At 44.6% G+C, this 21,811-nt stretch overlaps 1 protein-coding gene across 5 annotated transcripts in view; it reads right to left on the bottom strand.

Annotated features, from left to right (window-relative positions):
• Positions 1-21,811, bottom strand: part of TMTC4 (transmembrane O-mannosyltransferase targeting cadherins 4) — a 54,230-nt gene that overhangs the window by 29,442 nt on the left and 2,977 nt on the right. For 2 of the 5 annotated variants that reach the window (XM_081003030.1, XM_081003031.1), the window contains 4 exons: positions 15,185-15,400; positions 5,386-5,501; positions 3,211-3,427; positions 491-578 (listed from right to left, as the gene is read on the bottom strand). In XM_081003030.1, the coding sequence (XP_080859156.1) occupies positions 491-578; positions 3,211-3,427; positions 5,386-5,501; positions 15,185-15,400 (637 nt within the window). Of the gene's footprint in view, positions 1-490; positions 579-3,210; positions 3,428-4,569; positions 4,753-5,385; positions 5,502-15,184; positions 15,401-18,470; positions 18,620-21,811 lie in introns of those variants that run through there. The other 3 variants (XM_081003032.1, XM_081003034.1, XM_081003033.1) reach the window with 3 other exon arrangements.

The raw sequence follows: 21,811 nt of genomic DNA, 5'->3' as shown, positions 1-21,811 counted from the left end.
GCTTCCCCTGAGGCATCTGGTTCATCCCTGTAGGAAAGAGTCTGCTGGACTAGATTAGTCTTTGCTCTCATCTATCAGAGCTCTTTTTAGGATGCTGGCCATCATGCACTTAGGCCATCAAAAATATTCATTAAAATTCTGTCCTGTGTTTCAACCCACACAGAGGTCCCTAAGGAGGCTGGCAACAAAATGCAATTAAAAACACATGTGTATAGTCCATAAATTTCACATATATGTGCACTATACCCTTTCCCCCTCCAATTCCAATGATTCTTCCAGTTACAGAAAAGGCAGATATACGTGCAAGCACTTAATTCATACACTACTTCCTACATGCAACATTAGAGAGATGGGGGACTGGTGACACAAACTGGGAGCACTTTGATCTCTCAGCACCATATTATTAATTAGGTACCAATTTTCGTTGTTTTGGTGGTGCTCTAACGGACTGATCTGCTCAGAAACCGATGGTGTGTGTTCAAGTACTTACTTTCTCTAAACGCCTTGCAGTAGCCAAGGAAAGACAATAAAAAGAACAGGGCGCACAGCAGGTCTGCTCTGCCAACAATCCCAGCGATCTTGAAAAAGAAAAGAAAAGGGATTTAATTACCAAAATAGAAGTTTCCCCTCAAGTGAAGTAGTGTGGAAGGCTAATTGCTTTTTTAAAAACCGTTGCATCAACGCCACCAGGGATTTGTGAACAGTGGCCACAATACAGCCCAAGTGAAGCATGCTGAAGTCCCCTTGATCTCAATATGAGAGAATTAACCAAAGGCTTCATCAGCTCTTGTTGGAATCAATGAGCCTTTAAGAGCAGTTAACTTTAGCTGGGTTGAACCCATTCTCATTAAGTGGGAGCCCTTTCCCATGCTGGAAGTCAAAATAGAGAGTTCCTGCACGTACAAAGAGCCCTTGGATAAGACATTTACATACCACGCAAATTCTAGATATGCGAGTTTGAATGGGGGTATGTAAGATAGGAGACGGCACTTACAGAACCCCCCTACTCTGGCAGGAAAATACCAGGGAGGTCAAAACAACTCATCCTTGTTCAAATATGTTCAAAACCGGCTTCATTGATCAATGGCACAGGTCCCTTCTCAAGGCTAATGTTTTCATGCTAGTCCCTGCAGATACTGCTGGTGGAACCAAGAAGTCAACTGTGCTGGCTGGCTGTGCTCAGTCTAAACAAGAGTCTACAAAACTCTCCTTTCAACAGTCACCTTTGGATAACAGGATAGCTATCATCTTTTTATCTCCAGGGAGCAGGTAGAACGAAGAGAGCTCAAAGAAGAAGTGGATTCTCCTTTGGGCTGTACGGCATTCCCTCTCTGAGCATTCCTCTCTACCCTGCCATTGGTCACCTGAGCCTTCTCCTCTCTCCTAAGTGACCTTTGAGGACCACCAAGATCCATATCCCAACACTCACCATAGGGACAAAGAGAGGCTTGACAAAGGGGGCGGGGCAGGAGACAGTGGCTGTAGACAAGGACAAGGATGGAGGGGAATGTGCAAAATACTGGAAAGAAGGGGTTCTTGTGGAATTTTTTGTGCCCTCCAAAGCAACAGCTTTTGCAAGAAAAATAAAACCTCACAAAAATGGTTTCTACAGCTTCAACCCACTGTTTAGTGAATGGGTATTTTGGAGCGATATCTCCTTAGCCCAAGCCAAATATATTACCTATTGAACCAAACCCAAGACTCGCTGGGAAGTGAAAACACTATGAAGAACAAGTGTTTCTACAACCATTTTATATATGAAAAGTCTTAAGATTCCTTCCATTTATATCCACCAGCACAAAAGAAACTAGACAACTCCCCTGGAAACAGATTCTAATAATAATTTGTCAAAATATGTCATTTATGTGGAAAATCAATACAGTTGCTATTTCAAAAACATCTGGCTTTTCATCATCTCCAGATTTTGCATGTTTTTACACTCTGATATTATTGTACCACGATAGCTGCCATTAAATGCCTCAGGTGTTAAAAAAAACCCCCAACCTATCAGCTTCTGCAAAATTAAGAATTCTCAACAGAAATTCACTTTCCTTTAGCAAAGACCTACAATGTGAAAAGTGAGGTGCATGAACTTATGAAGTAGCAGCAAAGTTAACTATTAAAGAGCAGATATCTAGTGAGTAGTCTGAACACCAGATTCGAAAATCCAGGGGGAGTCAATGTGATGCAACTGAGATGTTGTTGGACTCCAATTCATTTTCATTCCAGCCAACATGACCAATGGTCATAGATGTAGGAAGATGTAGTCCAGCAAAATCTGGAGGACATCACATTGGCAATCGTGGCTATAACCTTACTGAAACTAAAAGGTAAAAAGGTAAAGGTACCCCTGCCCGTACGGGCCAGTCGTGACCGACTCTGGGGTTGCGCGCCCATCTCGCTTAAGAGGCCGGGGGCCAGCGCTGTCCGAAGACACTTCCGGGTCACGTGGCCAGCGTGACAAAGCTGCTCTGGCGAGCCTGCACCAGCGCAGCACACGGAAACGCCATTTACCTTCCCACTATAAAGCGGTACCTATTTATCTACTTGCACTTAAGGGTGCTTTGAACTGCTAGGTGGGCAGGAGCTGGGATCGAATGACGGGAGCTCACCCCGCCGCAGGGATTCGAACCGCCAACCATACGATCGGCAAGTCGTAGGCGCTGAGGTTTTACCCACAGCGCCACCCGCGTCCCTACTGAAACTAAGCAGGTGCTTAAATGGGGGGAGATGGGAGACTATTGGGAACTCCATGTAAGAGCAGGAGATATATAAATATAAATCTAAAGAACAAAACTAAAAACCAGACCCACAAAACATAAGAGAGTTGCCAGATTGAACTATCTCCCCTCTCATTCCCCCACGTGCTGTTATGAGGGTTCTCCCAGCTCTCTGGAGCAGATCTAGGGAGGGTGCTCAGGGACATGTAGTGGGGGGGAGTTCCACTGCATTAGCAGAAATCCTAGCAATGGCTTCTCCTAGCGCAAGTTAGGATTAGTCATGTGCAACAAACCAACAAACCCCAAAAGAACAAAAAAGCACGGTTGCATCAATACAAAGCACATGCAAATGTACACAATGTATACATTCACACCCACCCCACACCTATGGATTGCATAATACATGTATTTGAAAGGATAAGGAAGATTAAATATTGTTAATGGACTCTGGGTTTTTGAGCTTTTAATACTTAAATCGTGAAGTACTTACACATTCAGTGTGCACTGGATGTACAGCAAACAGCAAAGCCGCGAGCAGGGATGATTTGGGGACACAGTTTAGCCGTCTTCCTTTACTGGTGTACTGCAGCCCACCCAATAATATTGAGAAGACATCAACAATTAAGACAGAGATAGCACAATGGAGTATTATATTGACGACATGAAAGCCCAATGGGTAGAAGCCTCCAGCTAAAAGGTAGTTAATCCTACACAAGGGGGGAAAAACATTGATGTTAGAAATGACAACAAATGAATGGATTAAAATGCACAAATATTTTTTAAAAAATAAATTCTGAATAAATCTGGATGTATTCATCAAGACAGCAGTGTCAAACTACTTACTATGGATGCACAGTGGAAACAAGTTATGAAGAGAGCAGGAGCAGCTCTTCTGTTGGGGTGGAGCCACAAGGGAAGGGAGTCATTGTTGCTTATCGGGAGAGAGGGGAGAGAAGGCAAAAGTCGGCACACCAGTGAGAGCATTTGATTGGTTCCGCTGGTGCACCTGCATTCTGCTGACTTTCCTGTTGCCTTGTCCACCTCTCCCAGTAAGCAGCTGTGGAGCACCGGCTGGGAAGGTATCATTTGGCTCTGCTTCTGGAAGAGGGGCACACACAGGTAGGCACCTTAACATTGGGCCTAGCAACAAGAACATGTCGCTGAAGAGGATAGGAAGCCAACTCTCTCCCCCTCCTAAATGTGCTCTTCTCCATTCAGTCACTCCTTTTCAGTTCATTTTCTTTCCCTCTTGCTCAACTCCTCCTTTTTTTATGCACTCATTTTTCCCTTCTCTGCAATATCTCAAAAGGAGCGCTGGTTTTGAGCCAGAGCTTTCAAGGTCACAGGGTAGTATTCAACTATGTTTTACTCCAGAGCAGACCACTGAAATTAATGATCAAGTTAGGTATGTTAATTTCAACAGGTCTACTCCCAAGTAAAACTTAGTTGAATACCACCTGCAGTTCCAGAACTTCTTCCAGTGCTAGAGCAATGTGTGAATAGTAGGAAGATGTCTTTGCTATAAGGCAGCTTTCAATGTTCCCAGCAACTAAGTACTCCTTGATAAGAAGACTGTGGGCGAGAGGAGGAAAAGATTGAATGCACTAGTGCAAACAGGGACTCCCCTTTCAATGGCACACAGATTTTCCTGGCTAAGGTGCCCCTTAGAAAATACGTTTATAAATCCAGTTATCCCCTCTTCTCCATCAGCAGCCCCAGATGCTCAGTGCTGTGTTTCATATGCAAGATTGAGTCAGAGAGGGATAAAGTAAGGTGTCTGCGTGATGCTTTTTTATTTTTTTAGGAGGCGGGGAAGAGAAGGAGAATTGGATACACCTTTGCAACACACCTGCTCCCTGTCAGAGACACATGCTTTGGGGTTGTTCTGTGCTGGTCTTCCATCTGTTGACACAGGAGACTGGAATAATAGATGGGCCTGTGCAAAAAGTGTATGCAGTTCTGCCGGCCACGATTCCTGCTTTTTCTCTCCCCACCTCCAGGGCATTCTGCCATTCATTCATAAAGAAAGTTATACGCTAAAGGAAAGAAGAGTAGAAAACGTGTGCCAAAGCAGTAAGGGTGTTGTGTTTGAAAACCACTGACTAGAGTTTGCTTCTTCAGCACAACGTATCATTTATTATATTATGTGTGATGGCAAGTATCTTTCCTCAATCATCACACTCTCATCATATGACTTCCCATTTCACTTAAGTGGTTATACATTTTCAGAGGACCTACAAAGTTGTGTCAATTAAAAAAAACCCTTCATTAAAAATATTGGAAAATATGCATGGTGACGTGTGGGTGTGTCGAGATGTGTGACGTGTGGTTGTTAAGAACTAGCTTGATGCACCTCCATGGTCCTCTGTAACCAAGAAGTGACCTTTGATGTCTATGTGATACTCCTCCTGTCCCTACCAGGAAGAAAAAGCATGGCAGGATATTTTCTTTGCGAGAGATTTGGGACTGCTACGTATGTTGTGATCCTAAATAGTTATAAGAGTTTGCTTACAGAAAGCTGGCTTCAGGGGTAGAGTAGCAGCACATAAGAGCACTAATGAAACTTTCCTCCATGTTAAAGGTAGCATCTCAGTAAATTCTACTTCCTTTTAATGCCCCCCCCTCCCCATTTAAATGTCTTAAGTGGAGCCCGACAGCATCTCACCTGAAAGTTAATACAGTAAGCGGTCGATAAGATTTATGGCTGGTATTGCTACTGAGTTTGCTCCCCCAAAAGTCATGATGCCACAGTTCACCAAGTGGGGTTTCTGCCCTGAGGTCCTGAAACAACACAAGTTTATAACATTGTCAAAATCTTAATCTTTAACAGAGGTAAACCAAGAACAGTTCTGCATTAAGTAAACCCAGAGATTTGTCTACTACATTGGCATGCCACATTTCCCCTCAAGGAGCTCAAAGCAACTTACAATGTTCCCCGCCTACCCATTCATTTTGCCCTCAAACCAACCCAATGAGGTAGGTAAGGCTAAGAAATGGCGACTGCCACAAGACCATCTACTGAGATTCATTGCTGGAGGGGTGGGGGTTGAACCTGGATTTCCTAGAACCACTCTATCATGCCAGAGATATTATTTTTAAAGAAGTTATTGTCCTTTTGAAGAATATTTACAGTTTAAAGCAGCGTTTCCCAAACTTTGGTCTTCCCACTGTTTTTGGACTACAACTCCCATCATCCCTAGCTAGCAAGGCCAGTGGTCAGAGATGATAGGAATTGTAGTCCGAAAAACAGCTGGAGACCCAAGTTTGGGAAACACTGTTCTAAAGCATAGAGATAAAATGGAAATCGTTCCATTTTATCGTTCTAACCATCATTCTGACTAGTAAACCACAGTAGCATTTAAGCTCTTATGCTCCATGCTTACCATGGAGAAAATGGGTGGGAGGAGTTATTTATTTAAATTTTTTTATAGCACACCATTTCCATCTCAAAAAAGTGGCCAATGTTTTGTATTAAGTTTCTTATAACCCAGCCAACCTATTAAACGGAATTCATAACATTAAGCCAACTTTAATGAGCGGATAGCTGTCTTGAGAATTACAATACATCATATACTGGAAGTTAGCCTACAGTTCTTGATTCAGTGCCATTTTTACTTTGTGCTCTGTCTTGAATATCAGGGCCGTGTGCTGCACAACTCCATATCCTCCATTCTCGTCACCAGCAAACCACGACAGAAAGCACAATGCAAACACTACAGATGGCAAGTAGTGATCAACTGCTATTTGAATACCCTGCTGAGATGCTTTCTTAATTTTCACACAACACTACTAAACTATCATTCTTCATTTTATTTCTGACACATCAAAACTTATAGGTCAGCCCAATTGTGGCACACTCATGAATAAGAAAAATTGATGGGGCACAAGGGAAAAAATCATTATGCACCATCATGATGGAAGGGAGGGCATTTGTTGCCAAGACGGAGGATGAAAATTAGAAATGGAGATGGCTGTCGAGAATGTGCACAATGTTTTCAGGAGTGCATCTGTGCGTGGCTCTTTCTGAGTTCAGATGTGCTAACTCAGCAGATCACAACCCCCCAGCCCACATGCTTGGGGATCTTCCACCTGCACTGATATCCTGGCCATCTGTAGACCAGATGCAGACAAGAGCCAGTGCTGTCTGCTGACTATGGTGTCAGGCATATAGATCTCAGTATCCCAGATATTGTTTTGGATACGAATTTCATTGGGTGGCCTTGGGTAAATGCACCCAGTCACCGCAGCAACACGGTGGCCACTGAAAAACTGCTCCCGTGGTACACATTATACAGAGCCAGTGTGATCACTTCGTTTCTTTCCATGCTAGAACGGCCCCTGTAGACACTGGTGGGAGAAGCAATACAGTGGTACCTTGGGTTACATACGCTTCAGGTTACATACGCTTCAGGTTAAGAACTTTGCTTCAGGATGAGAACAGAAATCATGCTCCGGCAGCACGGCAGCAGCAGGAGGCCCCATTAGTTAAAGTGGTGCTTCAGGTTAAGAATAGTTTCAGGTTAAGTACGGACCTCCAGAACGAATTAAGTACTTAACCCGAGGTACCACTGTACAGGCAACCCCGGGCAATCCAAGATTTCATCCACTACTGTGGTCACGTGAAATCAGACTGCGAGAACAGCAATGCTTGCAGTTCCCTCTGCAGATTTCTATAAAAACTAGATTTCTATTGAACCTTCGTTCACATGCTTGTGAGAATACAATGTCACTCTGTGCTGCTTGGAGGAAGAGTTATAGGGCTAACAATAAATCGACGTTGGGATTTGCTTGGGCTGCCTGAAATTCCACCACCACACTGGGAGACTGCACATGAGGAAGGAGGCATCATGAACTGGGCAGATGGAAGCACCTGAAACGGCATCACAATTTCAGCTAAGATGCTTTCAGGGTTGGTGGAGCTGGAAAGGCCAGCTGGTAGACAGAGTCCTGCCACCCCTCCAAATTCTGCATTCACTCCAGCAGGCGACAGCCTCCCTGCATTGCTCTCACCTGCAGGACTTGGGAAATGAGAGCAAAGTCCGAGCCTTGGCTCAGGCACCATCAGAACTGCCCCTTGCTGAAGCAAAGAAGCCCAGCACAGGATTTTGCAATTAGCAACAAAATATTTTGCTAGCTGCCTTTGGGTTTCCCCACAAGTCAACAGCTCACAGCTTATTCTAGAGAAAGCATGAGATCCTGCCTGTCATCTACCACGCAGCCCGTGCTTCACTAGTCAGTAGCTAGGTAAAGGTAAAGGTAAAGGGACCCCTGATCATTAGGTCCAGTCGTGGCCAACTCTGGGGTTGCGGCGCTCATCTTGCTTTAATGGCCGAGGGAGCCGGCGTACAGCTTCCGGGTCATGTGGCCAGCATGACTAAGCCGCTTCTGGAGAACCAGAGCAGCGCACGGAAACACCGTTTACCTTCCCGCCGGAGCGGTACCTATTTATCTACTTGCACTTTGACGTGCTTTCGAACTGCTAGGTTGGCAGGAGCAGGGACCGAGCAACGGGAGCTCACCCTGTCGCGGGGATTCGAACTGCCAACCTTCTGATCGGCAAGTCCTAGGCTTTGTGGTTTAACCCACAGCGCCACCCGCGTCCCTAGTCAGTAGCTACCATGGGGTAATTAGGTATCCATCATTTGTTGTGCCCGAGAGTCACCCTCACAGTAGGAAGTGGACACACAAAAATTCCCCACCACAAATCCATTGCAAATCTTATACCTTAGATCAGAGGTGGGGAACCTATGGCCCTCCAGATGTTGTTGAGCTATAGTTCACATCATCCTTGGCCCCTGGCCATGCTGCCCTGGGCTGATGGGCATGGAGTCCAACCACATCCATCTGGAAGGTCACAAGTTCCCCATCCCTGACTTAAATATTACAAAGAAAAACAGTGAAATAAATTTATTGGGGGCCACACTTCCTATATTTCACAAAGCCTGGGACTGAGTAGTTATACAGCTTGATCCTATGCATATTTGCTCAAAAGAACGTCCCACTCTGTTCAACAGGGTTTCTTGAGAGGTAAATGTACACAGCATTGTAGATTTAAGGGTTCTTTCTTCCCACCAAATTCCTCTGCAAGAGTAGGAGTAAATCAATATATTTGTTCTCCCTAATAGAAATTTTAGCCATGATGGAAAACTGCAGGCAGCCTCATTACATTCACAAAACAGAATGCAAATAATAAAAAAATTTTCCTACACGGTGCCTCAAGTATTATAACAGAGAAATAATTTGCACAGCTTAGATCCACAGCCTTTAAAAAAAAACTTCAGCAAATAAAAAATAAAGCAAAGCAAACAGAAGGTTCAAAAACACTTGGAAATTAAATTCTAGCCTCTTGGCAGCTAGCACTGCATCTTTTATTTGTTTAAATAACTCAGCAATTCTATGATTCTATGAAATGGAGGAAGGATTTGCCCTGGACAAATGAGCCAATGACCACCTAGGCTAATAACACTCCACTGAGCTGAACAGATGTCAATGGAGCTAAGTCAGCAAATGCAGTCCCCAAATCAGCCTATTTGAATCCACCCTCTTTACACAGTACCTAAATAAGAGCCAACTCTCCCGATGTCCTGTATTACCTTAAAAGACCGACAACATTCATTGTAGTGTAAGCATTTATGGGCTGAAGCCCACTCCTGACAGCACAATACTATGTGTGTTTATTCCAAAGTAAGTCCCACTGTATACAAGGAGGCTTACACCCTAGTAAGTGTGATTAGGATGCAGTCTGAGGGGACAAAGCCTGCTCTGGTGGTAGGAGGAGGCCCCAGGGCAGCACATCTCAGAAACAGGCATTCTAGAGCAGCAGGAGGGTAGGTGCAAAGATGGATGCAGGAGATGGCCATGAAAATGGGGTGTACTTCTCTGCAGCCTGTGCATGACCACAACAGCTGTACTGGGAGGCTGGGAGAGACGCTTTGCCGCTTAGCCCAAGCACTAGCAGAAGGAAGAGGAGGTAGGAAAGCAGGTTTTAAAAGTAGAACACTCTGCAGCACACATGACAGCCCAGACCATTGTTCACCCTTGCAAGCCAACCCCACGACATGGAACTATATGCTGCTTGCTTGTTTGGCACAGGATAAAAGTGGGTGGGAGGCTGTGGGAAAGATGTCTAGGGCTTGCCTACATCTCTTAGTTGCTGTGTCTGTAATACATTTGCTGAATCCTTCTTCTTATTGTTGCAGTGGAGTTGGATTTTACATTGGGGGGGGGGGGATGACACACAAGAAAACAAGCCCAGCCACCATTTGTGGACTGTAGCTGCCACTGTACTTGCTTCTGGGTGGGTATGCCCCAGATCAGATTGTTAGAAGCCTTTGCAGTGATGTAGTAAATTGGCATATGGTCCACTGTGAACCACCGAGATGACAGCTTCATCACCTCCTCATTCAATCTGGGCTGACAATTTTTTATATATAATCACAACAGTTGGAACATATGCCCTGGGAACAGTTGTGTGAATCAGCCCTAACTAAAAGCAAACAAGTCGCAACAGCCTTCGCAGGAGGCTAGGAATATGAGGGAAGCGTCTTTTGAAAAATAGACTTTTATTATAGGGCTGTAGTAAGGAAAGGGGGAGGCGGGGAGAAAATATTGATTCCGCTTCCCTCTCAAATCTAAGCAGCATACATTGATTTGAAAAGTCAGGTGCATTCTCCTCTGGCAGCTCTGAAAACATTTGATTTTAAATAGCCCTCTTTGCTTCGCTGGGTGTCACATTTTATGCAAGAACCATTGTTCTAATGAATGCTTGTAACGGAGATGCATTCCGCCTCAAATGCTTTACTTGTTCAAATGTTTACCTTCCTATACACACAGAAGGCAGATTGCTGCAGTACACAGGTTTTCTTTCATTTCTTTTTTCTTTTTGCAAAGCACAGAGCTGCTTACAATGGCAAGAAAGCATCTGGAGAAGATTCTTGAACACCAGCAAAATCCAATAACAGACTGCTCCATGCCAGGGTAGGCATGGGGCCAACTGGAAGAGGATCTTTCATTGGAACCATAAAGGGGAGAAAAGAGCACAGGAAGTTCACAAAAGTATCACAGTGTGGTATCCAATGCTGGCTTAGCCGTAATCGATAGATCTACAAAATGGTTTTAGCTGTTGGAGCTCCCAGCGAAAGCGAATCAAATATGTTACAATGTTGAATAAAGTGAACATTTGTTCTACCTCAGCTCCTTCCCTTGCAAGCTGGCAGCCAACCAATCCTACATTTTCCACAAAAGAAGTTGCTCTAATATGGGTGAGAGAAATGCTGTTTAGTTTAAAGAGGAATGTGAAGACCCAGAGTCTTCTTCCGTGTAAAAGGTAAAGGTAAAGGGACCCCTGACCATTAGGTCCAGTCATGACCGACTCTGGGGTTGCAGCGCTCATCTCGCTTTATTGGCCAAGGGAGCCGGCATACAGCTTCCGGGTCATGTGGCCAGCATGACTAAGCCGCTTCTGGCGAACCAGAGCAGCGCACGGAAACGCCGTTTACCTTCCCGCTGGAGCGGTACCTATTTATCTACTTGCACTTTGACGTGCTTTTGAACTGCTAGGTTGGCAGGAGCAGGGACCGAGCAACAGGAGCTCACCCCATCGCGGGGATTCGAACCGCCGACCTTCTGATCGGCAAGTCCTAGGCTCTGTGGTTTAACCCACGGCGCCACCCGTGTCCCTCCTTCTTCCGTGTAGCGCCACTGAAATTAGTCATGTCCATTAATTTCTACGGATGTGCTCTGAGTAAGGCTAGCATTTGCTAAAGCCCATCTCTCTATATATGATAAAAATGTAAGAATGTCATCATGCAGCCCCCACTGCAGAACTTCCACTGCCACATCACAATCCTGGGTTTGCATGATAGCTGCATGCAACCTTCAGGTTTAGAGGCCACTTGTACAGGTTGCTAAGGAGAAAAAACATGTTGCCTTCATGTTCTGCTTATAGAAACAGGATGATGGGACAGAACCTTGGTCTGATCCAGCAGGGCTTTTCTTATGTCCCTTATAATGGTTTAGCTTTCAATTTATTAACCACCAAGGTGTTTTGGAGGTGGTAGTAGTTAAGCAAAAAATATTATGAAATACTAAAACGAGTATCCTGTGCTGCTATGGAATGTTATTCAAATGGACTACATTTAACAGTGAGGAAGGGGTGTGGCTCAGTGTTAGTGCATAAACTTTGCTTTCAAAAGGTTCTAGGCTCAATCCTGCACAACTCCAAACTGCTTTGTACCAGGTCAGCTGGTCTGACCTGGTACAAAGCAGATTTCTGTCATCTTTCCTTTTGAAAAGGCAATGATTGCTTGTTCTTCCCCTCCTCAAAAGCATTCCGGGTAATTAGAAGTGCATTAAGAAGATTGTTAGCTGATTTTCCCTCTCAGTCCCACCCCCAGCTTCGAGAATATAATTGAGTTACTCAGGTAACTGCTAAAAGAAGATTAAGTGAAGTGACAGTGCATGTCAACCTCAAGACTGCTCTATATCCAAACGGCACATTTACCATTGCATGTACATGAAGCAGGATGTCTAGCCAATAAGGTACATCTATGAAATATCTTTCTGGCGAGCTCTGAAACTCTGCAAGCAGAGACTCAAACCTCTACAAATTTGCTGGGTTCAACTCCAGCTCAGGGCTATCACTTTTTCTTTCTTTTCCCTTCTTTAGATAAGAACGTGATGAACAAAATTATTCCTCTCATTTCAAAGAGTTTTCTCTTTGTTCAGAAAGTTTGGTTTTTCTTTTTTGTTAAAAAGTCCCCCCCCCCCAAAAAAAACCCCCATCATATCAATATGCTTTCCTTGCTAGTGGTCAGATTTTACTCATAAATATAAATTGGGACTAAATACAGAGTTATATTTTCAGGGCTTGGTACTCTGTTACCCTCATGGCTAGTATTTCAAAAAGAATGCTAATTTTGGGAATGCATTTTGTGAATATTCTAACACCGTTTCCTTGCCCTTTAGAGCGACAGTGTTCAGTTAATTAATGAGTTAAATTAACTGAATAAAAATGTTTTGATCAACTAAAGAGGTGACCCAGCACTGGTTTATTTATCCATTTAAGGAGATTATTTTAATAGTTAGAATGTGGAAAAATCTGTGTGTAGCTGTGCCATATTTGAAAAGGCATCCCACTTTACCCTCACACAGAAGGGAATGCCTATATACATAAGCTGAGAACTGACAGCCTGGATTGCACATCACATTAAACCACAGATTAAAATAAACTATTGTTTAATGTGATCAAGCAGAATGTTGGTGGATGATGCTCAAAAGTTCCTGCAGCGCTTTTCCTCCTCGCCCTCCTGCTGCTGTTGCATTGTGGATGAAGCAAGTCAGATTTTGGTTTGTCATGCTGTTGAAACCCAAGTGCGCGGTTTGTTTCCCCCAAACAAACCACAAGCAGGGACCAAGGTTTGCTCTTGGCTTACCACCTGTCATTTGTTTTTGGGGAAAGAAACCGCACCAGCTCAGATTCATACAACATGACAAGCCAGACTCTGGCTTGTATTGTCTGTGGCTCAGTAGCAGCAAGGACTCAGGCAAGAGTGCCATGAGAACTTCTGAACAGTGTGAAGCAACACGCTCCTCCTTCCTATTAAAATCTAGTTTGTTTTATAATACAGTTTAATGTGATGTGCAAACTGGGCTAATATATGCTGTTTTTCTTCAGAAGTATTGTTTTATTCATATGCCTTCTGTTCCAATTGTAGCAATTCATTAATCAAGTGACTGGTTAAAATCCACATGATTAGTTAAATGTGACTAAGAGGTCTTTAGTGCAGTGACTGCCCTGTAGAAGACCACTGCTCACAGAATGTCCTTTCCTTGCAAATATAAGGTGGAGAACAGCAATTGATCTTTTTTTTCTTCTTTACTAAATTATAGCTAATCAATTAAAGCTTTAAAACAGTGTACAACTTACTAAGTCCACAAGTCTTAGAAACACACAAAGAGTTGTATTAATTTACCTCACTATGGGTTTTGTAGGAAATACACAGACACACAATTGTCACACTTAAAAAGGTAAAGGGACCCCTGACCATTAGGTCCAGTCGTGACCGACTCTGGGGTTGCGGCGCTCATCTCGCTTTATTGGCCAAGGGAGCCGGCGTACAGCTTCCAGGTCATGTGGCCAGCATGACTAAGCCACTTCTGACAAACCAGAGCAGTGCACGGAAACGCTGTTTACCTTCCCACCTATTTATCTACTTGCACTTTGACGTGCTTTCGAACTGCTAGGTGGGCAGGAGCAGGGACCAAACAATGGGAGCTCACACTGTCGCGGGGATTCGAACCGCTGACCTTCTGATCGGCAAGCCCAAGGCTCTGTGGTTTAACCCACAGCGCCACCCGCGTCCCACTTACCTGGGTGTTAAGTCTCGTTTAACTCAATGGGCCTTATTTCTGAGTAGACATGCACAGGGTAAAGCTTTAACATGGGTTGCGGACACATGGGAGTCTGAAGTGGATTTGATGCATCCCATATGTGCATGATTTATATATCGTTCATGCGATGTTGTCCTCATCCAATTAAATTTGAATTTCCCCACTCTGCAGATAATGCAGATGTACTGAAGTGCAATGTGTGGGTGAGGTTTTTTCACATGCATGGTGAAGTTTTTCTGGGCGCATCTATCCTATTGCCATTGGGGGAACGTATCTCAGTGGGTTGCTGGTGGGTCAAGGTGTCACAGATGGGATTTTTTTGGTTTTGAACTTGCTGTTTTGTGCAAGTCTGATAATTCAAGTGTTTTTTTTTAAAAGGATAACATGTGCACAAATAAACAAATACCTGTGCACATGCCCAAAATGGACCTCAGATTTCTGGGACATGGGGAAGGCTGGGAAGTGCAAATTGAACGAAGGCACAAGCAACACCCAGGGCTAACGCTTCCCATTAAGCTCCAACCACCTGTGTGTATGGGAAACTCTGAGATACTGTTCAATTGAAAATGCTCGCGTGCAAAATCTACAAAAGTGGATGGGGAGGAAAAATCAGATCTGTGTGACCTATGTGTGCCTCAACACTCTGCTGTGTGCACAGTCACAATATATATTATTTGGTCCACAGAGATTACTATTCCACAAAGAGTTTTACTAACCTACCTCCCCATGTGTTTTGTGGCCAAAACAACAACAAACGTTCCTGTAATCCCTAGAAGTTAGGGCTGCCAAGCATTTTTTTAAAAGCTGATTAACTAAATCAGTTTTAATTGACCACACCTGCATAAATCACAAGAAAAAGCATACTTCTTGGCTTTTTTAAACTGTGCATGTATACATATCACAGCAGGGGAGACAGCTTTTTGAGGCTGGTGCTTGCCACCTGCAGGTAGCAACCCTAGTAAAACTTTCCCTACCTCTTTGCTGCAGGAGATTCTTACTCAAGACAGATTGTTAGGCGAATGGCTATTTACAAGCCCTGATCTTGTAAGGCCCACAACTGGTAAAACACCAACCTTATTATTGATTATAGCTTCGGAGTCATCAAAGACAAAGTCCCCATTGTAGCTGTTTGCAAAGCAGATGAAGGAAAGGAGTCCCACAACACTTTTGGCCCAGTGTGCTGGAAGGGGCAGTAGTGGTATGTCATGGTCCAGGTTACTGTCTGCCTGTGCCATTCTGTACGATACTTGTCCAAAATTTGGAGTGCCAACATTATGCTGGTTGCAAATCTGAAAGAAATAGAATGTATATATTTATAAACAGCTAGCTCAGCCTTTTTACAAAAAAAAACCTGCACCGTTTGTAGCCTGCCTACACCTAGGGGTGGGTGTTATTTATGGTGAACTAGTAGTCTGGGGAGGAGGGGGAGAAGAAGCAAACTTTCTTTCAGCATTCAAAGCAGCCATTCCTAAGCTGGTGCCCTACAGATGTTTGGAACTACAACTTTCAGCCAGGATTGTCAATGCTCAGGGTTAATGGGAACAGGGACTCTCAAGCCCCATCCCCAGGAGGAACCAGGTTGGGAAAAGCTGACCCCAAGGCTTCCCTGCTGGCTACGGATGTGTGGTTTTTATATCATTGCTTGGCAGGACCATGCCATTAAATGCATTCTGTGGTTATGTTACCACTTGGCAAATGACTGCTCATATCCACTCAGGTTATGGAACATCTGGATCCAAAAGGCATGCTGGAAATTAGTCTATTTATTCTAGAGTGGATTTGGAGTGGATTTGGAAGTACAGTGGTGCCCCGCAAGACGAATGCCTCGCAAGACGAAAAACTCGCTAGACGAAAAAGTTTTCCGTTTTTTGAGTCGTTCCGCAAGACGAATTTCCCTATGGGCTTGCTTCGCAAGACGAAACGTCTTGCGAGTTCTTGCGAGTTTGTTTCCTTTTTCTTAAAGCCGCTAAGCCGTTAATAGCCGCTAATAGCCGTGCTTCTCAAGACGAAAAAACCGCAAGACGAACAGACTCGCAGAACGGATTAATTTCGTCTTGCGAGGCACCACTGTATGGGTCTACCCACCCCTAATTAAGACGACGAGCAAAGCAAAACTAAATATGTTCAAAGCACTTCCACATGGTTTTCAGGCAGCATCTTCCAATGGCAGCATCCAGAAACTGTTACCCACAAGATACCTGTGCATATCATGTCCAGTCTCCTGCAATGTCAAGTTCATTGAGAAATGGGTGTGCCAAAGCCGTTGAGAGTGGGGAAGCCCACAGTGCAAGAAGCTATTGTTACGTTAGGATTTCTACATCTTACAGTTATAACAGATAACAAGCAGAAAATCACTTGGACTTGTGCTTTCTCAACACGGGACAAGTGGAAGACTGGAAGAGCCTTTAGCCTGACTGCAGAATATTTTCTAAGGTTCACCTTCCTTCCTGTATCTCCATTACCCTCTGGCCTAGCATCTCCAAAACCAACAAGTTTAACCAGATCTATCCCCCCCCCCAACTTTGAAATTTTAGGGTGCAGAATTTAGACCCTCTATCCTCACCTCCCTGTTTATCATACTACATAAGTGGTTTGTTTTCCTCTTCTTTTTTACCTTTGAAGTCATTATGCACCATAATGTGGTGGTGTTTTTCATATTTTGTTTTCCAGCATGGAATTTTTTTTTATGTTGCTCACTACTGGACTTGCAAAAGATGCCCACTAAAAACAAAGTGCTTGCTGGAAAGACCAACTGGACCTACTTGTTGTGCGCAGCTATTAATGCAGTCCAGAACTGAGCCCTTGTTACTATAGCAATGTCCCCTACAGAAGTACCTATAAAAAATACATGAAGTGGCATACAATAGCTAACAGCAACCTTCCTCCCAGTATGCTAATATTCCAATTCCCTGGGCTTTTAAACCAACCTATTGGCCCCAAAAATAAATAGCTAGATGTGTTGTGGGAAAGGGGAGGCTGTTAAAACAGAATTGTAGTTCTTTTAAAGGAAGAAAGAAAGCAGTTTCCAACATTGCTATAATGGACCTGGTTGCAGAAGTTGTTTTTAGTGCCACCGGCACTAAATGAGTATAATCTCTTCTGAAAACAAGGGTGAGAAACCTATTTATACATAAGTATATAGTGCATCTTGCCCTCTTTCCTTGCTGAGTTCTGAAGGTCTCCAGAGTGGAACACACACACACCATCAGTGTGGTAAATTTGTTGGAACAAATTATGACACTGTGCCCAACACAGGTGTGCAATCCTATGGCTGCTGTTTCCTCAGAAGCAAGTCCTACCAAATTCTATGTGACTTATTCCCAAGTAAGCATACACAGGGTTGCATGCTTCAGCCTGTCTGCTGGTTTCTGTTGTCTTTGTTCTGTAGCTCTTGCAGGGCATGGGGTAATGCGTGCCACTTTCTGGCATGTCATCAAAAACTCTAAAACGATCATGTAAATGTTCTTTCCTCCCCCTTCCACAATTTGGGAAGAAAGATGGAAGACCCACAGTAAAGACTCTGTCAATCAGAAGTTTCCACTTAAATGGCAGAGTTTCAAAATAATAATAATCCACAACTAGGCTGAACAGCAGACCTTAATAAACACAGGCCATTCTTTAAAATAAAAACCCATGGAACTTGTGCTTTCCCCAAGGAAGAATCCAAACTCGTGTGTTTAAAAAAGAGCCAAGCACTGTGACTGCAGACAAAAGACGAGGTGAAGATCCCAGTTCCCCCTCTGGATCTGTTATCGAAAGTGGTTCAGCACAGTGCTGCGAAGAACATCATTGTCTAATAGCAATCTTGTGGAAAGGCAACGCGCAGCTGATCCGATACGCGCCTACTCAGAAGCCAGTCTCGCTAAGTTTAATAGGGCTGCTTTTCCTCGCAAGATGTTTTAAGGACTGCATTTCCCCAAACCCACAGTGTAGCAAAGGCAGGTAACGCGCTCCTCGGAACCGAGATGGGGCTGGAACGACTCCAGAGGATCGTGGTCGTGGCGGGGGGGGGGGGAGAGGTGAGGCGGGGAGGCGATCCTAACAACTCTAGCAAGAGAGAAAGAAAAGAGCGAGGGAGTTGTGGTTGTTATGAGGAAGTGCCTGAAAAAGTGACCTTGGTGGGATCCGTCCCTCGCCAGAGAGCCACCTTTTGTTTGCGTCTCGTGTGCTTCCTTTTGTCTTGGGAGTGCGCTCTGGAGGTGGGTGCGGAACCGGGCGCTTCCCCTGCCGCATAGAGCGCCCAGGGGCGCTTCCCACGCAGAGGGACCCCTTCCCATCTGCCGCCAGCCCTTGCGCCCTCCTCGGGGCCCCTCCAGACCCAGACACGCGCGCATGCTCCCCGCCCCGCCCTGGCTTTACCTGCAGCTAGAAGGAGCCCGAGCGGCATCTCCCACCCGAGCGCGCAACTCTGATCCGCGCTCTCCTGCTGAAGCCGCGGGGCCGCGGGATGGGCCGGGCCGGGGGAGGAGCCGCCGTGCCTCTCCGCTCCCGAAAGATCCCTCCGAGCCCATTGGCTCTCCGGACTTCCTTCTCCTCCCAGCCCCGCTGTAGTAGCAGCACTCGCTCATTGGCGAGGCGAGGTTGACGTCTGCAAGGCGGAGCGCAGCCAGCACCGGGGTGGGGCGCAGGGGAGGCGAAGCGAAGGGGAGCGGAGCCCGAGCGTGGGAATCTTGCTTGCCCGAGGTCTGAACTGGAGGTGTGAGGGCGACGGTGGAGATGTCCACGCAGGCACTGAATACGGAACTGTCCTTCCCGCGCGCTGTACAAATCTATAGTGCGTTTTTGGAGTGCTGCGTACAGAGTTCTGGGCGCCTCGCGTCAAAAAGGATATTGAAGAGTTGGGAAAGGGATCAAGGTGGATGGAACGACTCCCCGATGAAGAAAGGTTACAGCATTTGGGGGGGAAAGGCGAGGAAGTGGCGGCATGTTACAAGTTTATAAAATTATGCACTGCGTGGAGTAAGCAGCTAAAGAAAAATGTTTCTTCCTCTCTCATTTGTTGTTTAGTCGTTTAGTCGTGTCTGACTCTTCGTGACCCCATGGACCAGAGCACGCCAGGCACTCCTGTCTTCCACTGCCTCCCGCAGTTTGGTCAAACTCCTGCTGGTAGCTTCAAGAACACTGTCCAACCATCTCATCCTCTGTCGTCCCCTTCTCCTTGTGCCCTCCATCTTTCCCAACATCAGGGTCTTTTCCAGGGAGTCTTCTCTTCTCATGAGGTGGCCAGAGTCTCAGCTTCAGGATCTGTCCTTCCAGTGAGCACTCAGGGCTGATTTCCTTAAGAATGGAGAGGTTTGATCTTCTTGCAGTCCATGGGACTCTCAAGAGTCTCCTCCAGCACCATAATTCAAAAGCATCAATTCTTTGGGTATCAGCCTTCTTTATGGTCCAGCTCTCACTTCCATACATTACTACTGGGAAAACCATAGCACTATAGAAATCATGGGAAATTGGACAAAGCTGGATGTTGGAAGGTTTAGGACACATTTAATGTGCAGCACATAGTCAAAACTATGGGAACTTGCTCCCTCAGGAGGGGGTGATAGCAACAAGCTTGGATGGCTTCAGAGGACGATTGGACAAAATCATGGAGAAGAGAGCTAACAGGGTCTACTAGCCGTGACGACTGTGCTCTGCCTCCACAGCTGGAAGCAGCAGTGCTTCTGAACAAGCCTAAGTCATAATCAGAACTTACAAAGAGTCCTGTAGCACCCTGAAGGACAACCCATTTATTAGGGTATAAACTTTAGTGGACTATACCTCATTTTATCCAGTAACGTGAACTGTTATCTTAAGTCTGCAGATATATATATGGGGAAGGTGTGAGATGTAAAACCATGAGATGAGAAGGAAAGGAAATGCAAATATATATTCATACATCTAAAATCAGAATTCTCTTCTGACTTAACATGGCATGCCAATGCTGGGAAAGAGCTGCAGACACAGCGGTCTGCCATGAAAAAAAGGTGATGACTGTTCCTACTACCTCTAGGTAAAGGTAAAGGGACCCCTGACCGCAAGGTACAGTCACGGACGACTCTGGGGTTGCGGCGCTCATCTCGCTTTACTGGTTGAGGGAGCCGGCATACAGCTTCCGGGTCATGTGGCCAGCATGACTAAGCCACTTCTGGCGAACCAGAGCAGCGCACGGAAACGTCTACCTATTTATCTACTTTCGAACTGCTAGGTTGGCAGGAGCAGGGACCGAGCAATGGGAGCTCATCTCATTGTGGGGATTTGAACCGCCAACCTTCTGATCAGCAAGCCCTAGGCTCAGTGGTTTAGACCACAGCTATGGTTTAGACCACACTACCTCTATGTTACCACAATTTAGAAGCTGTGCATTCCCCATCACTTTAAATGTTGGGGAGAAAAGGAAGATTATTGCTATTGCTATTCTTTAACCCAGCTTTGAGACAAGAAAGTGGTTAAGAGTCATTCAAATCCAGCTGACCTTAAAGATGGGCTGAGGCATGGAGAGCCCAAATCACTTTTTAAAAAAGTAATAATAATAATAATAATAATAATATGAAAGAGCTGTGGTTACTTTCTGTTATGCTTCACTGATTCTTTTCCTCCAGAGAGCAGCAGTTTCTTATTTCCACTTCCTAGTTCAATGCAAGGGTGCAAACACAATCTGAATAACAGACAAGTGTTTGAAGAGCTCTGCACCACAAAATATGCTTTGGTCACCACCCCATATTGGAGGTCCATACCGCAAGGAGACTACAGCCTGAAGCTTTATTTGGCAAAGAGTGCTCTCAAACATTTGCTTCCTTGGGTAACTCACCTGTGAGTTATTTATTTAGTATGCACACACATTATTTTCAGAGTATGGCATAACTGCTCAAAAGCAACATTGAATGGATTTACTTTTAACAAATAAATGAATGTAAAATTCAAGATCTATTCATTCATTCTGGCAAACTGGAAGAAGTCATTGAATTTTAGACGGTATGATCCTCTATTATTACATACTAATCTGCATGGCGCTTTCCCTATGCTCTTTTAACCACAGGTCAAATATGTAAGAAAACACCTGCTTTTAAAAACCTAACCCAAACAGATTAAGGTAACTAGGGAACCAACCCAAAGCAGTAATGCTTTCTTCTTCTTCTAGAATACAATTATCTTCCTAACTTTGCAACATAGGGGTCAATAACTGTGTTCTGATTTCAGTTAAAATATCCTTTCAGTGGCCATTCGTTTTGCATTGCAGTCTCCATACTGCTGTCATTAAGACCAATGATCCAGATATAGCAGGGTATTCACGACATATTAACCAGTAGCCTTCAAATACGGTAAAGTTACTACAGTGCGGTATAATATCTTTATTTGAAGTGGAACTATTGCTTTCCCTAACTCTTCTGCCATTAGCTCTCTGGTCTATAGAACAGCAACCCTGAGAAGTTTATGGGAAATAGAGATAATGGGTTTGTAGGCTGATATTCAACAAAGTTTTACTCTTAAGTAGCTGCCCAGAGTGGCTGGGGCAACCTAGTCAGATGGGTGGAGTACAAATCATAAATTATTATTATTATTACTCAGAGTAGACTCATTGAAATAAATGTAGCCCCAATTTAGGCATGTTCATTAACTGCAATGGGTCTACTCTGTGTAAAACCTAATTGAGTACCACTTGTAGTGTTTGATTAATCTCTAGTCCTGCAAACTAAACAGTCTGAACTCTTCCCTTCCCC

Source organism: Podarcis pityusensis (genome assembly GCF_964106645.2).
Source record: "Podarcis pityusensis genome assembly, chromosome: 4".
Classification (NCBI taxonomy): domain Eukaryota; kingdom Metazoa; phylum Chordata; class Lepidosauria; order Squamata; family Lacertidae; genus Podarcis; species Podarcis pityusensis.
This window is presented reverse-complemented; position numbering and strand designations above follow the sequence as displayed.